The sequence below is a fragment of the Mus musculus genome, chromosome 6, assembly GCF_000001635.26.
Source record: "Mus musculus strain C57BL/6J chromosome 6, GRCm38.p6 C57BL/6J".
Classification (NCBI taxonomy): Eukaryota; Metazoa; Chordata; class Mammalia; order Rodentia; family Muridae; genus Mus; species Mus musculus.
Window position 1 is genome coordinate 55332046 of NC_000072.6, and position 17612 is coordinate 55349657.

Consider the following 17612-nt stretch of genomic DNA (forward strand, 5'->3'; position numbering starts at 1 on the left):
TGAATAGGAAACAGAAGCCCAGAAAATTATTAAATTGTTCCATCCCTGCTGAATCACTGGGGGCCTCCTAAATCCGTTTTTGATTTAAGAGTGATCACATGATGCCTAAATGCCCGGGTGCTGCCTCTTAGACAAGGAGGTTCCTCCCCTCAGATTCTGGGAGAGGCAGGTGTCCTTCTCTTGTGAGCAGGAATAGGGGACAGAATTCCCACCATACCCAGCTCTCTGCTCAGTGGCCCTAGGGACCCCAGCCTTGGTGGGATGGTGTAGGGTGCCATCACAATGAGGGGTCTGCAGGGGTATTTAGGAAGGAGGAGGAATGCCCACTGAATGGCCTCAGAAGGTGTGGTGAGTTAGGGCATAGGAGTTGGGAAGGGAGGGGCTGTCATGAAGCCACACTGGGCTATGAGGACTCTGAGCACTGATGTAGAGAAGTCGAGCTTCCGAGGCCCTGAGTAATCCTTTGTCATAGCTTTGAGCTGACCTGGTCTCCCCCATTGTTGGAGGGGCTGGCCTTGTCTCACAAGGAGGACGGCTCCAGATTGGCACCTCTGGCTATGAACTCCTTAGAGGACCAGCCTCTCTGGGACAAGCCAGAGAGGCATGGCTGACAAGTCCTGGATCAAAGCCAGCAGAGGGATATAATCAGGTGCCCCTCTGGGGAAAGTTTCAGACAAAGCTGGGGTCCCCAGTGGGTAAACCAGAAGGGGAAAGGGGTCCATTTTCCTCAGGCCCATCAGGGAATATGCTGTCTTTCCCTTCCGCTTCACTGTTCTTGCTTCCAACCCAGGAAAGCCGGAGCAAGCCTGGAAAACTCATCCAAGCTAGTGGGGAGCGGGATAGTTAAGTGCGTGCCAAGTCTCCTCCTACCCCACACTCTATTCCTGGTGGGCCTTCTGGAGGGAATGAAGCCATTACGTGCTCTGCCTGGCTCATACAGAAAATCTCTGCTGGCAGGAGGTTGAGTCCACCCTTTCAGCTTCTCTGCCCTGCATCTCACCAAAGCTTCTAAGTAGTGAAAGACGGACCCTGCCCAGCCCAGGGATGTTTCTCTTCTGCACAACCTAGGCTTCCTCTCCTCATCCTGCATCTGAGGCTCTGGTCACCATGCTCTGAGAGGAGACTGATGTTCTATGAAACTCCAAAGGAAGAAATAAGGCAGCCCCCAGACCGTCCTGTGAACTGTCAACTCTGACTGTCGTGGGACTCACTGGGCAATTCAGGAGTGAGGCACATCTGGAAAAACACTTGCCAGGACAAAATGGTGGCTGCCACCAGGGCCTGAGAGACAAGTCTTGCCTGAAGCCTGGGCACTAGGATGGAGGGTGTCTGCTTTATTTAGTCTGGCCTGAGCCTGAGAGCCTGTTCACAGGAAAGACACAGGGGCCAGCCCTAGGGCATTGGGACACTCTAGAGGAGAAACACAGCCAGCACCAGGCCTTGGACCAGCATCATTCCCAGGGATGACTACATTGTAGGGACCCTGGCTGCACCCTGCTCCTCTGTGATTTCAACTTAGATCGCTGCTGCCCTCTCTACCCCAGCTATGCATGGAAGATGGAATTCGTTTCACCAGCACCCCTGCCCATCCTGAGGCTTGTAGCCCAAAGTCTGTGTCTTTGTTCTGGGATAGTGAACTGGGTAGAGTAACCTGGGCCTCAAGGACATTTCCTTGTGGAGGTGGTACTTACATTCTGGGATTAGGATTAAGTTGTGGAGCGTTCTAATCCCAATGTTCCTTTCATCGGCATATCGCCGACGGCTACCCCAGACTCAGCAAGGCACTGCCTAGTTCACAGCCTGCCTCTCCTGGACAACCAGCCTGGATTGTGACAGGCCAAGGAAAAAGAATGAGGTATAGGGCCTTTCTGCCTGACATACAGCCAGAAACCTTTCCACTTTAACATGCAAATAGCCAGTTCAGAATTGCAGGGGCCCCTGGGCATTGTGGGAAGTAGTGATAGAAAAGGTTCACACTGATATTTCAGGCAATGCCTGCATTCTGATGGCATCTTCTTTGCCCAAAGGATGAAGCCATGTTCATAGGTTCAGTTGTTAGTGGGTCTAAATAGTTGATGAGCTTATGTAGCAGACGGGAAGATTCAAGAAGACAAGGGGCTGGTCTTTGTGGCCTATGGTTGTTCCTGTGGTCTCCAGAGTGGTGTTTGGCATGATATTAGTGCTAATAAAATACTTGTGCTAAAGAAAATATTAGTAGTATCCAAGAGAATCTCACCACTGTTTTACACACACACACACACACACACACACACACACACACACACACACACACTAGCATACCACATACTTCAGCTACAAACCTGGTCTGCAGGTACTGCCACAGCCTCTTGGGACAGACATGCTTAGGTCCACAAATGCTCATATACCTCACTTGGTTCTGATGCACAGTTCTGCTGCCGGGCCCCACCAGCCTTTGGTGCAGGGCCAGCTCTCCCTACTGTTTTCCTAGAATCCTCTTGATTAGGTCCCTGAGGCAGACAGCATCAGATCTGAGCCCTACACAGCCTTGCAGAAAGATCTCTGATTAGAGGCCCCTGGGCCCAAAGAGTGAGTTCCTTGAGGGGGCTGTGTCCCTGGGAAACCTCTCAGAATATAGGATGTGGTAGAGCTTCCAGGAAGTGCCTGCTCCATCATCCTGACTGCCTCTCTAGAGGGTTAATAAGTCTTTGATTGCATCCAGCTGCCAAGCAGCCACTACACCACCTTTCTACTCAGAGCCACTCCTCCTGGCCTTCTAAGTGTTTAGGTGTGTGGTGGTAAATTACTTCCCAACCAGCCACCTGCTCCCATCAAACATAGCATGGGATTTCTGTAGGTCACATCTGGTTCCAGGACTGTGGCTGAATACAACCTGGCCCTTGAGGGACAATGTCATTCTCTGTAGGATAGAAGGTGCTTGGCCCTATCTTGACAGATGTCAGACTCAAAGACATTTCTTCTTTCTCAGTGAGTGTTGTTTTTCCACCTCTGATGGGTAAGAAGCCAATGATTCTGATAAGGACTAAGATGGAAAGAGAGGGACCAATCATAACAGGTCCTACCTTGTGGCCACAGAGAGAGCCTCCCTATGGGCCTGGTATACCTTCCAGCACACTCAAACAGTAGGCAAGTGACCGACCAGTTCTCTGGTCCTTTACTCGGGATTTTGGGGGTACACAGGAAACATGGTGGGTGCTTTGTCTGCCCCCACCTCCTCTCCACCCCTCCTGGTGTTGGAAAGTGCCTCTGGTCTCCCTTACCTTCCTCTCTCCTCTTTCTCTATCTAGATTCTTGTCCGGCCTATGTCTCCTCTGCTCCGTTTGTCTCTTCCTGTTTCTGACGTGCTGTTTTTTCCTGTGATGCTAGTGACTGAATCCAGTGCCCAGTTGAATATTGTATGCGTGAGCACATCCATAGCCTGGCCGCTGTCTCCTGCAAGGCTGGAAACCTCTTCCACTTTCCACCATCACTCGGATAATGCTTCCTGTTGCTCTGCCTATCATCCCATCACTGCATCTGTCTCTTAGCCCCAGCCCATGTCTCCCATTCGCTCCTTTTCAGGTCCAGCTGTCATTCCTTCCATCTCTTCAGTGACCTGCTAGCTACTTTATCTATTAGAGAAAAAAAAAAAGCCTAAGCAACATTATCTTCCCCACCCCCTCTCAAATCATGGCCTCAAATTGTTTTAAGTTTGAGGAATTGGGGGAGTTTTCCAGCAACCTTGCTTGGCTAAGGTCTGCCATTGTCTAAAGAATGATAGGTGGCTCCCAGAAAGCTTCTCTACTCCCATCAATGAGGCCCGGGGGGCGAGGACACATCCCCAAAGTGACATGCAGCTGCTTGGCCCAGGCCAGGACATTGGAGGCCAGACTGGCCCACAGATTTCTCAGCCTGAGAACTTCAGATTACTAACTCTGCTCAGAGTGGGATGGGACAGGCAGGCAATTTCTGGTGCCACCTCCAGGGAGGGCAATGTCCGTCTGGGGAGTCCAGACAACCCCTATTCCCCACCCCTTCTAGAGTGCCAGCCTCTGCCCTCAGGCACCCTTGAGCTTTGCAGGCTGGGCGGGGACACCTGGATTTCTCTGGCCCCCTGAGAAGAGCCAGCTTGGAAGAATTTCCCAAAGCCTATTAGAGCAACGGTTGCCTCCTGCCTCCTTACGCTGGGCAGGGCCGAGGGCTGAGGCGGGTGGAGGGAGCAAGGGAGGGCAGGAGGGGGAGAGGAGGAAGGAAAAAGTTGGCAGGCAGACAGCAGAGCCCTGTCTGCATCCATCGCAGCGAGGAGGCTCGTGTGGTGTGGGGCGGGCCAGGAGCAAGGAGAGGCCTTCCTCCCTTTGTGCTCCCCCCACCCAGCCCTATAAATAGGCCCAGCCCAGGCTGTGGCTCAGCTCTTGGAGGGAGTTGAGCACCAGGCATCCAGCGGTTAAGTCGAGGTCCCTGCCAGCATGGCCAGTGAAATCAAGAAGAAGCTCTTCTGGAGGGCTGTGGTGGCTGAGTTCCTGGCCATGACCCTCTTCGTCTTCATCAGCATTGGTTCTGCCCTAGGCTTCAATTACCCACTGGAGAGAAACCAGACGCTGGTCCAGGACAACGTGAAGGTGTCGCTGGCCTTTGGTTTGAGCATCGCTACTCTGGCCCAAAGTGTGGGTCACATCAGCGGTGCTCACCTCAACCCTGCGGTCACACTGGGGCTCCTGCTCAGCTGTCAGATCAGCATCCTCCGGGCTGTCATGTACATCATCGCCCAGTGTGTGGGAGCCATCGTCGCCACGGCCATTCTCTCGGGCATCACCTCCTCCCTAGTCGACAATTCACTTGGCCGCAATGACGTGAGTGGGGTATCTTAGGCTTAGGGTGTCTGTAGGAGAAGACAGAGAGGGAGCTGGCTCCATTTGCCTACTGTACAAGGGGGATACTGAAGAACAGAGAGAAGGATGAAGGTTTCTGGAGTCATGCTGAGAACTGGGGCTAGAACTCAGTTGTACTGCATGGTCTCTTTGCTGGTTGGTGCTGTGAGAATGGAGGAGCTAGACAATATGGTTGTGCCAAAGTCCCCTGCAGAGTAGCTACTGCCAGGAATGAGCTGGAGGGGCAGCTAGGTGCATGCCAGCAGTTCCTCCCCTCTTCTGAGCTACCTGAGCAGTCACCTTCCCCCTTTGCAGTCCCGTGCACTAGGCAACCTCTACCTACTGTCCCGAGTACATTTTCTCCAGCTACCCAGTGTGTTTAAAGCCACTTCTGCAAGTGTCTGAGTGTGACTCTCTTGATAAGTTGCCTGGGCTTCTAATCGGCTTCTAATCCTTAGCCAGGTCCCCAAATCAACTTCCTCAGAAAGTCAGGAGACAGCCCCCTTTCCTCCCTCTACCCCCAATAATTAGACAAAGTTGAGAGAACAATACTCTCTCTGGAGCTTTGGGAGAGTTTTCTAGATACCAGTTCAGGAGAAGGGCTCAGCTCAGCAGTCCCTGGCCACTGAACCGTGGGGCATGCTGGCTTGTTGTGTGCGGAGGTGGAAGCGAAGGTGTGTGAGTGTCTGCTTGGGTCCTGAACTTGTGTAAGCTATTTTCACGTTGATGCTGTGTTGTTGGAGAGTGTGTAAGCACTTGTACCCATTGTTCCTGGCTTTAATGATAAGCAGACGCTGGCAACAGTACGTGGCGACTGCTCAACATAACTGTCTTTGGGCTACTCTACATGACTAAGTGGCCTCTGTGGTGGCTGCCTGGCCACTGACCTTTTCCAGTTTCTTAGCTAAGTGCCCATGATGACTGAGTTCACTTGGGTTTAGCAGGAGTATCTGAGTAAGGGTGTAGGGTGTCTCAGAATGGAATAGGCTGGAGTCCCTCACCAGAGGCAAAGACTAACGGCAGAGTGGTAGAATAAGGTCCAGAGAAACGAAGCTGGCTGGACCCCAGCAGGGTAGATGCATGGGGATAGGCGCAAGGGCGTGAGCCAGGACTCTGTCCGGTGAGTTGGATAGCTATGCGTGATTAGACATCTTTCGTTTCCCAGCTGAAGTTCAGGTCCTGGAGATGCAGACCAGGAGGAGGGAGGTGAAAGTCTGGTGCAGAGGGCAGCTGCCGTGGCTCTGCTGCAGGGATGAGCACTTCTGTACCACAGTGACACCTCACCATCACACTTTTAAGTCAACCTCTGCTCAGCTGGGGATTGAAGATTAGCCCCATGGCTGGAGTTTAGACTTTAGCTGGAGAAAACTTGGAGCAGGGTTAGACGGGCCGTGTCCCTCTAGACTTCAGTCTCTCCAATAGGAGCAGGGCTAGGTGCCTTAGTGAATTCCTTCGAGGAGGTTCGAGTTGCTACCGAGGTGGGGGATGGGGAGGATGGAAGCAGTGCCTGCTCCCTCCTAGATCTTGTCTCTTCCAAGTCAAGTGACAGGCAAGACCTATGCCCTTGCTGGCAAAGGCTTTGCATTTCTAATACGGTCATCCAAGGTAGAGGCAGAATGTGATTGCTTTAGCAGGCAGCACCTGAGCCTGGCTACACCCCACTTCAGACTCCTTACCCCCCTTCCCCAGTTTTCCAGAGGTGCCAGAGTATCTGTGTCAGGCAAGATATATACAGCTGAAGGAGAAAAAACGCTTCAGGCCAGTGTGAGAACAGCTTGGGGAAGAAGGCAGGCACCCTAAGCCCTGTTTGTTGTTAGCCACTGAGTCTTCCTGGAGGTGAGCATCCTGAGGTTCACAAGCAGCCTAGGTTCTGGGGTCATTCCTGCTACTCTGACACTACTGGCTTATATTGTTGGCTGGAGCTAAATTACTGACCCCCAAAGGGCTTGGCTAAGAGGACCCCCAGCAGCGGCATCAGAGGAGGGACCAAATATTGTGCTGAGGTTCCTACTATCTCATCCAAACAAATAATGAACCTTTGACATGTGGCTCTCTTGGGGCACTGGCTCCTGGTTATGGAGGGGCTGGGAATGGCCTCAGTGCCTTAGAGGAACAACAGTCAGTGGAACAGGTGGCAGCCTCTCCCCTCTACTTCCCCGGGGAAGGCTCTCACAGTCCCTCTGCTCTTACCCTCATCCTGCCGCCAAAACCTGGGTGGGGTGAGTTGTTGGCATGGAGATTTCCAAAGAAAATAGAGGGGAAAGCGGCAGGAAGTGGTTGGGTGAGTCAGGGGGTGTCCCCCAGGGACATGGTGGGGACAACTTTCTCCTGACTAAGTCAGGGCTCAGGAAACGCCCTAGAGAGACCATGGGCCTCCTATAAGCCCATTGGTCCTTTCTGGGTTAAAGAGGTAGAGCCTAATTTGCACCCCTGGTTACAGGCTCTGAGGCTCTCTGCCCCAGGCCAGGCACCTGCACCCTATGTTGCTCCATGCAATAGGCTGGGCTTAGATGGCCCTAATTCCCACCTATGAACCCGTGAACAGGATACAAGAGGGTGTGGCCAGCTTTGGAGAGTTGAGGATGCTGGAGCCTTAGAGTCCTGGCATCCTGGCTGTTTTCATTCTTCCCCTTTCTGGCCCTCATCCTGCAGGAATGACTGGGGCTGTTGGGTGCTGAGGGTAAGGCTGGGTCAGCCAGGCTCCCCACTCTGGGCAGCTCATAGGCCCGAGACCAGATAAACTGCCCAGCTGCTTGTGATACCAGGCAGGAGGCAGGTGAGATAAGAGGTGTCAGGGCGGGCCAGGGAACTTTTGAACTGAAAGGGTGGGAGGGCCAGGAGAGCTCCAGTGATCGTCCTGTAAGAACCCAAATGTGGACTGAGAAGGGGCTTCTGGGTCTAGCTGAGGCGAAGGGGCAAGGGATGCTGAGGAGTAGAGGTGGTCATGAAATTAGGGCAAGCTGGGGTCATGGTAGGAGGCTGGATTCTGAAGGCAATAGGAGCTCTGGACCTTGTCTGGTCTCTGTTTCTGGAGGAGACTAGCTTCCCAGAGCCTCCCAGTCTAGCCTCCTGGGGGTCTCGGGCAGAGAGTATACCTATTCTCTTCAGGGTCATCTCTCAGTCCTATTGATTCAGGACCCAAATACTTGGAAATGCTTCCACCTGCTATTCCAAAGTGTGTGTGTGTGTGTGTGTGTGTGTGTGTGTGTGTGTGTAGGCCTTGAATGCTTATTTCTCTCAGTTTCTTGGGTGTTAGCTTCCCCAACCATGAGGAGAGAGGGTCTTTCTTACCTGTAGGCCAACCAGGGTCAAGTCCCTTGCCACTTCTACTAGGGCTTAGGAGTGGGCTATGGAGAAGAAGCGTAAATTTCCAATGCCCTGATCAAGTCCAGCATGGTCAGAGTCAGAGCTGGGGGCTGGGTGTAACAGCATAGCTGGGACCTGTAATTATTGTTTCCAGGCAGAAGCTAGGAGGGAAAGGGCAGGGGGAAGAGTGTATAGAGGCGGAACTTTGTGGCAGGGCAGACATTCCTTCCCACAGAAATTCTGAGGCTGGGTCCTCTGCAGCATCTGCTGGATCCGTACCCCCACTACAGAGTCAGCCCCTCTGCCCTGGTGCTCCCCTTTCTAGCCTGAGCATCTTTCAGCAGCTCATCTGGAGGCCCCTACGCAGCCCTACTCTCTAGGTCCTCACTCAGGGTGTCGCAGGTCACATTCTCCTCCCCCCAGCACCCTCCCCCCCCCCCCACTGGAGGCCATTCATGGTGGCAGAAGAACCTTACGTTCTTGTTGGTAGCAGTTCTCTGTCCTGGGAACTTTCCTATCCCTACTCTTTAGAAGCACCTGTGAGTCTCAGGGCTCCTGGACAGTTGAAACTTGAGCCTCATGCCTGTAGATAAGGGCAGGAAAGTGTCCTCGAAGCCTTCAGTGTTCAGGGACTCCTCTCTCTGGCCCCTTTTCTGGAGACGAGAGGGGCTGGCTCCTCAACCACACAGTATTAGGATGAGTGGGAACAGCCCAAGTGGGATGAGCAAAGGGTGGGGGCTATCTTTAATTACCCAAACAGCTAATGTTCCCAAGCATCCTTGGGACAGAGACTAAATCCCATAGATCAAAGACATCGGGCAGGTGTGAGATTCAAGCCCTTTAGGGGCTTGAAATTCCAGAAGAGACTCTCCAGAGGGGAGTTTCTATTCTGTATGAAGGATTATTTGTTTTAACTCAGGAAGTGGCTTCCTCTAAACAGATGAGCCCCCTATCTCTAGAAATATGCGTGTTGGACCCACCTGACAAGGAACTGCTCTGGGCGAGCTTGGCTGTGTGGAGGTGCAGTGTAGGTGGGTAAGAGGTTTTGTGCCGCAGGCTTTATGCCAAACTGAGAATGGTAGATGGAGACTTGAACTCAGGTTTCTGAATTCTGGCTAGAGGGTGCCTACCTGACTTCAGGCAAGGAGGAACCTGAAGATTGCTTGGGGCTAGAGTGGAGGCCACCGCCTGCATTTTGCTATTGGGAAATGAGACCCAAGAAAGTTATAGATGCTTGTCTAGGTTGTACAGAGGGTTATGTCAGGGCAGGGCTGTGCTCAACCTTCTACAAGCATGTACACACACATGCACATACATGACATAGGGCAAAGAACATGCTGTCAACCCTGCTTCGATCTGTGGACACAGGAGGGGGAAGGTTCTTAAGGGAGCCTCTTCCTCTCCTTGCCCTGCAGTAAAGAAAAGGCAGAAAGGAAGCTGGAAACCTTTGCTTTGTGTATTGTTTCTTGTCAGAAAGATAAAATGGCTCTGGGAGCAAATAAAGGGCCTTTGAGAGCAGCTGCCCTTGCTCAAGGGGTCTCTCTCTTCCCTCCTCCAGATAGTAGTGGCACCACCCCTGTGGGCATGGGGCACGAGGGACATAGTGACGCATTCAGAAATGCCATCAGACACACCAGTGCAAATACACAGAAGCCAGCTGGGACTTTGTGCTGCAGAGAGCCCCTGCTCTGCAGAGCATGCCCAGCATGGTGTCACAGCGAATCCTGGGCTCTGCTCAGGAGGACTTGGCCAGGACCTTATCAGCTTGTGTAAATGTTCCCCAGGGACTTAAAAAGGCTGACTAGTCTCTAATCCCGAGGTGAGGGCTTTCCCTACTTTCCTTTAATCAAGTATTGCTGCCTATGTAGTTTAATTCTCGCTTGTTTGTGTTCTTAGCCTTTTTGTTTTGGACCGGCTCATTCTATCAATTTCTAAGGGAGGATTATTAAAAACATTCACTTTGAGTATGGTTTGATCTGACTCCTGTAGTTGTGCATTTTTTAAAAATAATTTAATTTTAGTCTAAATTGTTTTTACTGACTATAGGTCTAATATTTCAATAGTTCTTAGATCATTTAACTATTCTGTAATAAACCCGTTAAGGTCTAACAAAAAAAAAAAGTCAAGGCGAAAACCACCGCAGACACACGGCCACTTGTAGACACAGTTGGCACATACCCACACAGCTGTACACCGAGCATACGTAAGCGCTGTCTGAGAGGTGATGAGGTGGGGCCCACCGCTCCCTGGTGGGCCAGTGCTGAGTACTGGAGACGATGTGGTGGGCAGACAGCCATGTCTCTTGAGCTGTTCCTTGAGAGCAGAGGCTCAGCCTCAGCCAGGCCTGGCTCTGGACTCTGCTGCTTCTCAAGGGTGGGGCACAGGAGGCCCTTATCCAAAGTCAGGGCCCCATGCCTGGGACTTTGTGAGCTGTCCTGGTGGCCCGCCTTCAAGTGGCAGGGAGGGTTCAGGTAGCGTGGCATGCAGAGGTCCACCCTGGGCTGGGACACTGGCAGCCTCAGAGCCACCTTCTGCCAGCAACCCATTTCAAGCTGGGAGATGTCTGGTCCCCTTGTAGCCAGCACATCCGCTTATGAGCCTGGGGTGACGTCAACCCTGAGGTAAGCATATATGTACCTGCTCTGTCCCCTCACAGATGATCCTCAAAGACCACTGGTTGGCTGTTCATTTCCCAGCTAACCTGTGAAGACATGGGCCCTTCACTCTAAGGGCTTTGTTGGAGTCAGCTATTACAGAGAGGCTGGGAGGTCTGGAAACTGCACTTTCAATGAGCCTCCCCTCAGAGGTGTGCAGAGACCTGGTAAGGCATCCAGACCAGGAGGGACAAAAACACCAGCTAGGTGGCAAGTGGACTCCTCTTCTCTGAGATACTCAACTGCAGTGATGATTCCAGGAGGCTGTGGCAGATGGGGGCAGAAAGAAGCCTAGTCCCATAGAAAGCTCGGTAGAGCTGGTGCACTATGCTGTAAGCCCTGAGCCCGCCAGGGTCTAATGACCAGCAGCTTTGAATGCTCCACAAGAGCTGCGTGGCCTGTTCAATCACTCACACCTGCGTTCACAAAACCGAGTGTCGCTCTTTCGACTAGAGTCGGTGAAAATCTAGGCAACTTGCACTCTGCACACATGTGCAAACATGAATCTTCTCCAGGGATAATCGACAATAACTGGGCTTGGGCCCTGTTTAAGCAGTCGTTTGAAATGTAGTGGGCTGTACACAATTGCTGTGGTTGGCTTTTCTAACCTGCTCTTTCCCGGACAGCGCGTTTCCGCAGACCTTTATCGTCTCTAACCCTCTTACTGTTTTCCAAGATATAAGTAGCTTCAGTCCATTAGGCGGCGGGAGAGCAGGCCTCATTAGCTGCCGAGGCAAACGAGGTGGATGCTGCTGAGATGGTGGTGGGCATTGGAAGGGGAAGGCTGCCAGCCTGTCTTTGGCCCTCAGGAGTCAGAGCTCTTCCGGAGTTCCCAAGACCAGATGGCTGTCTCCTGCTTCCAGGGAACTCAGACCTCTGGAACCAGGGCCTGCTCTGCTCTGTGTAGACAGAAAGTGCTAACTTGAATAGGACCTGGGACTCAACCCTAATTGAGAACCAGAGGAAAAGACAAACTGGCTCTGGCTACATCTGTTAGAAGGGCAGGGTGAGGATTGGATCCGAGCTGGAGGCTTAGGGACCGCTCCATTCATTGGTGAGGAAGTGTTCAGCGCAGGACTTCTGCCAGCCAGCAATTAGGCCAGCCTAAGAGAGTAAGGGAAATGGAGGGAGAAAAGCCATGAATGTCAACGAGGGCCACAGGCTTTCCAGGCAGAAGTGGAGATAGCCATTATGGACTTGTAGTCATTCTTCCGTCAAGCCGTCCCAGCTTCAGGCAGCCTCTGCTGGCAGATGCAGCTATTCTTCACTTCCATCTCCACTACCCCATAGTTCTCACCTTTGCCTCCTTCTCCAAATGGCCTGTGACCTTTGAATCTTCTAGAGGCTCTAGAGTCTAGATGGAGCTGAGACTTTAAACCCATTTTGCAGATGCAGAAACTGAGGCTTAGAGACAGCCATGTTCACGGCGCCCACTAGAAGAGTAAAAACCCGAACACTGGGATTCTACCTCTGTTGCCTTTACTATAGTCAAATGATAGGTGGGCATTGCCCCAGAAGACTCACTGGGGGTAGGGGACACAGCTTTGGGGTTGGCCAAGAAAGGTCCAAAGCTGGGGCTTCAAGGCAGTGGAGGGGATGTGAGTCACTCCCTGAGAGCCAACACTGCAGACAAAGGCGGGAAGAGTATTGTTCTTGTGAGATAGCCTCAGGGCTGAACCGGGAAGACCCCCCCCCCTATCCTGAAGAAAACTTGTCAGCTTTGGGGATACCACTGCTCAGTCGGGGGAGCGGGGGGGGGGGAACTGGAAGTGAGCCTTCAGTGTCAGCTTTTTTGGGTGGGGCTCAGTTGTCCCTCCTAGGAGGGAGACCAAAGAGAGGCATCCCTGTACCCTCACCAAGATGCCCCAGCTGCTCTGTGGGGTGAGCCTGGCCTCAGCACCCAACCTGGAGCAGCTGTCTGGATCCCCTGTAAGGATCTTCTCAGGGCAGCTGCAGGTACCATAGGGCTCCAGAGACTTCCTGGCGGTTCTCGCTCCCTTCTTTTTGCATGAGTCATCTTTCCAAAAGTGGCTTAGGAGCAGGAGCAGCCAGACTACACAGTGCTTGGGCCCATGTAGCCAAAGAGAGGGAAGGCAGGCTGGGAGGGAGAAGATGGACGAGAGGCGATGCAGAAGGGAAATGAGATGGAGATAGGGAAAGAATTGGACTTGCAAGGATGAGGCAGGATCTCCACTTGATTCTTCCTACCCATACTTCTCTTCTCCCAGACATCCCTGACCACCTCCCCATGTCTGACTCTCACCTCTTACCTATAATACTGGGCATGCCATGCAGCCAACAAAGAGACCCTGCGTGACCCCGGGCCTCTGAGCAGTCTAGACAGGACTGGGGATGACGTTAGAGCAGCAACAGGTGTGGGAGGAGACAGGGCCTGATGTTCATTGTTTGCCGTGTCCCCTCTGGGGTCACACAGTGAGAGAGACTCAGTAATAAGATGTTGTGGTTGAAGATTGTCTCTTGGTGCCTGGGCCTGGTGCTCTGGGAGTCTCGTTACAATTGCCACCTGGGCTTTCTTGCTCCTCTTTTCTGCAGCTGGCTCACGGTGTGAACTCTGGCCAGGGCCTGGGCATTGAGATCATTGGCACTCTGCAGCTGGTACTGTGCGTTCTGGCCACCACTGACCGGAGGCGCCGAGACTTAGGTGGCTCAGCCCCGCTTGCCATTGGCTTGTCTGTGGCCCTTGGACACCTGCTGGCGGTGAGTAAGGGAATTCCCAGGTTGGGGTCATGGGGAGATCAGGGCCAAGGTAAGAGGTGGGTGTCTGCGGTACTCAGGATGGAACTTCCACGGGGTGGGGGATGGCAGACCCACTCTAGTGGCATAGAAAAGACACAGGGACCTTTAATCATGCCACTTTCTCCTGGTCTGCTCTTTCTGTCTTCCCATCCCACCTGTTATTTCCCTTACATTCCTGTTCCTTACACACTCTCTCCTTCTAGATTGACTACACTGGCTGCGGTATCAACCCTGCCCGGTCATTTGGCTCTGCTGTGCTCACCCGCAACTTCTCAAACCACTGGGTAAGTCACTGTGGGCAGCCAGGCGCATGGTGGAAGCCAGTTCCTTCCACCTTTGAGGGATTGTTTTCCTCTCATAGAGATTTGGGAAAACAGGTAGGACAGAGGAAATCAGGAAACCAAACCCTGAGATGAAGGGAGGGGTTCAGATCATGAAAAGATTAGTGCCGTCTCTACTTTGGCAACTCAAGCCTACTGCCTTGCCCTGTCATCCCAACAGTGTGGTGGACAGTGGGGGTCAGATCTTGGCCCTGCCACCTTTGGATTTAGCAACTTCAGCAAGGTTTTGTGCCTTGGTTTCCTAGACTTTGAATGAAGTGGGCTTAGGATCCTTGCCTCTCCCATCAGGAGAGGACCCATGTCTGCAAGCAGAGCTATGAGAGAGGACACATGGCATAGATTTTAGCTTTAATTACTGCTGGTCTGTGTGTTCCTGGCTACCTTTCTATTAGACTAGCCCATCTCTGGGAACCTTCCAAGGCTAGGGGAAGGGAGTAGCAGCCATCCTCAGGAATGAGCTGTTATGGAGATATATGAGCTGTGTACAGGGGCAAGGACATGTCCCCACTACACACCCTGGTCTGGAACTACTCTGACGGGGCACTGGGATCAGAAAGTAGGGGGCTGGCCTGCCTGCTTCTGACTTAAGACAGAGGGGAGGGGGAGACTCCTAGGGGGAGAGAGGGTGTGGCCAGCTGTCCTCTAAACTCTCACACTTCTTTCCTAGATTTTCTGGGTGGGGCCGTTCATTGGGGGTGCCCTGGCAGTGCTCATCTATGACTTCATCCTGGCCCCACGCAGCAGCGACTTCACAGACCGCATGAAGGTGTGGACCAGTGGCCAGGTGGAGGAGTATGACCTGGATGCTGACGACATCAACTCCAGGGTGGAGATGAAGCCCAAATAGAGGAGGCTTGGCCTGGGCATCTATATGGGGGTGGGGCAGGGATGGGCGGAGGGAGGGGAGGGCCGAAATCATATTGTAGACACTCTGACAAGCTGACCAAAGTCACTCCCCAAGACCTGCCTGACCCACATGGTCTAGCCTTGTCTGGGGCAGTAATATCACTGTCTTTCTTTCTGTTTCCTGGTCTCAGAGCTTCCTGGGGACCAAGATTTATCAACTCAGCACCCCACTCCTTTGACATCATGGAGGAGTGAAAGTGAGGGACCCACCTGCTAGTTGTCCCCTCAGAGTGTGCTAGGAAGTCCCCCTCATTCCAAAGCTGCCCAGCAAGTCCCCCACCTTAGGTGCCTGGGATTCTGCCAATGTCGCTTTGTGCCTTTGACCGCAGCCTTCCTTGGGGTAGGCACCTTATCTCCAAAGGCACTTTGAGGGAGAGGAGGTCCCCTAACTTTCCCCTTTGGTCTGACTTACCTCCAGGACCCTTCCCCTTGAACTCACTCTAAGACCTTGGAATTGTCCCTGTGCTGAGGCCTCAGTGATCACATCTGTAAAGTGGCAAGGAAGGGACAGCTTTGGGGATTCTGTAAGTGTGGACATGCCACAGGTTCTAGAAGGGACAGTCTTGACAGCACTGCTTTGTGTACCCGGCCTGTACTCTTTCCCAGCGTCCACAGCCCACGAGCACACGTGGATGGGCCACGGATCAGAGAATCAGTGTGGGATGCAAGACGTGCCTGTTCACACACACAGCCTTCCTGGAGGCGGGTTAGCTGTAGCAGAACGAAGGTCATTTTGTGGTAGAAGAAGAGCTCACACTATCTTACCTAGCTCTAGTGGGTCTGCCCGTGTAACATGGCCCCGACTGGATGTTTATTTCGGTCCTCCAGTCTCCCTTGCAGTATAGATCTGGTGTGTGTGTGTTTGTTAAAGAGCATTGGGCTATGTGCAGTGTCATGTCTGAGGAGAGAAGCAGCTAGCTATGCAACAGACCCTGGACAGATGCCCATGCTGGGCACACAAGGGTTTGGATGCCCTTAGTTCATCATGAGCAAGGAGGTCACTCTGGCCCTGGCTTGTGAGCTCCTGGCTGGATGAGTGTGACCGGAGCCTGGACAATCTGCAGAGGCTCACTCTGTGCCTCCAGGCACAGTCTTCTCTCTGCATTGGCCCAATGCTACAGCTTGTGTTGCAGCCCAAGGACAGCTCAGAGTGCAGTCAGCTCAGGGGTTGCATTTAGCTCTAGGTCATTCCATTGGATCCCATCAATCCAGAGTGGCTCTACCACTGTGCCCTTAACCACATTGTGAACCGAGAGCCACATTCTTCAGGTGCTTAGAAGCAGCAGAAGAGTCAGGAGGCCACTGACCACTGGCATATCACAGCTGCACACTCGTCTCCGTTCCCTAGCAGACACTGTACCCACTTAACAGATAAGGGCACTGAGGACCCATATGCTCAACTGTATCATATTGGATCAAGCTTAGCAGTCAAGGCCATGTTTGGCCACCCCATGGTCAATGACGTGGACTCCTCTCACCTCCAGCTTCTCAGTTTCTGCCTGGGCAATGGCTAAGGGCCAGGGGTGAGGGTGGGGGTGGAGGTGGTGAGAGCTTTGCTGGAGAGGGGCAGGGCAGGCCCATCCCACCTGGTTCTGGCCATTGTGAACCAGGACCTTGTATCTGTCTGCTCTGTGTATGTTTCTTTGCAATTGAATTTCATCTTATGGTAAGAAAATAAAGGACAATGACTTGTAAGGTCCTCCAGGCCTCCTGTGGTTTTTGCTTTCTTGGTATTGCCTCCCCACAAAGGGACTCCTATCTGTGAAGGGATTATTCTCATTTCTATGCCTCCCAGTGTGGCATGCACTTGTGCCCTAAGGAAACCTTGGCCCCAGGGGATGGGTACAGTTATAGCACAGACCCTTCTTGTCCTTAATAAGGAAACTTCTGAAGCTGTGGAAATCTATGAGACAACTGTGGGAAGTGAAGGGAAAGTTCAGGCCAGTTTAAAAGGGGTGATAGGAGCCACTTTGGCTTCTGTATTCTCCTCAGGGCAGAGCTGAGGAGCTACAGCTCTGCTTGCCCTGCCTGGAAGCTCCACCCATACTTATGTCTTGGAACTCCCAGGAGTCCAGTGCTATGCTTTACAGAGATTTGAACCCAAGGTCCTGTCACTGACCCCATGTGTGACATTGAAACACTTCAGAGGCAGCTGTGAACTTAGCCACTGGGAGCAGGCCATGCATTGGCAAGCCTGCTCCTTCCTACAGAGGCTTGCTCCAGGAGGCACGGACCCTCAAGCTCATGAAACACTGGCCATGTGGCAAGCCCACGTGTCATCAGAGTGTAGCCTGAGAGGGAAGGGGCATGAGGAGGGCTCAGCATGTCATCATGTTTTGGAGTGATGGCCTAGGAGGTGACAGTGGAGCAGGCTTAGTGTGTTTCTAACTGACTGCAGTGTACAAGGACCCTGGAGCTACTTCAGCCCATCTAAACTTCCCTGGCTTCTTCTTGGTGAGGTATGTGCTGTTGGAATGAGAGACTGTTAGGCTGTAGGAACACTGTAAAGCCTAGCCCAAATCCTCACAGACTCATGTGTGAGGGCGTGTCAAGATCTCTCACAGTCCCTCTTAGCCTGCCTCTTCCTCGTTCCACCCTCTAGGTCTCAAGTCCCCTCAGTCTCCTACCATGGCGGACTCCAGCTACTTAATTCCTGATCAGCTCCTCCCACCCCTGCTCAACCCCACAATATAGTCTTTCTCGCATGACTCCTGTAAGTGGCAATTTCTAGAATCCTAGAGCATAGAGGCAGCTCCTAGAGAAGTAGCTGGAGTTTCTGGAGTACCTATGAAGTATTAGAG

The 17612-nt window shown here is 52.6% G+C and overlaps 1 protein-coding gene across 1 annotated transcript; it reads left to right on the forward strand.

Annotated features, from left to right (window-relative positions):
• Nucleotides 1-4253: 4253 nt before the first annotated feature.
• Aqp1 (aquaporin 1) lies at nucleotides 4254-16510 on the forward strand. The gene is made up of 4 exons (NM_007472.2): nucleotides 4254-4829; nucleotides 13361-13525; nucleotides 13768-13848; nucleotides 14573-16510. Exons 1-4 carry the CDS (start codon nucleotides 4446-4448, stop codon nucleotides 14750-14752), a joined length of 810 nt encoding a protein of 269 aa, NP_031498.1. The 5' UTR covers nucleotides 4254-4445; the 3' UTR covers nucleotides 14753-16510.
• Nucleotides 16511-17612: the final 1102 nt, after the last annotated feature.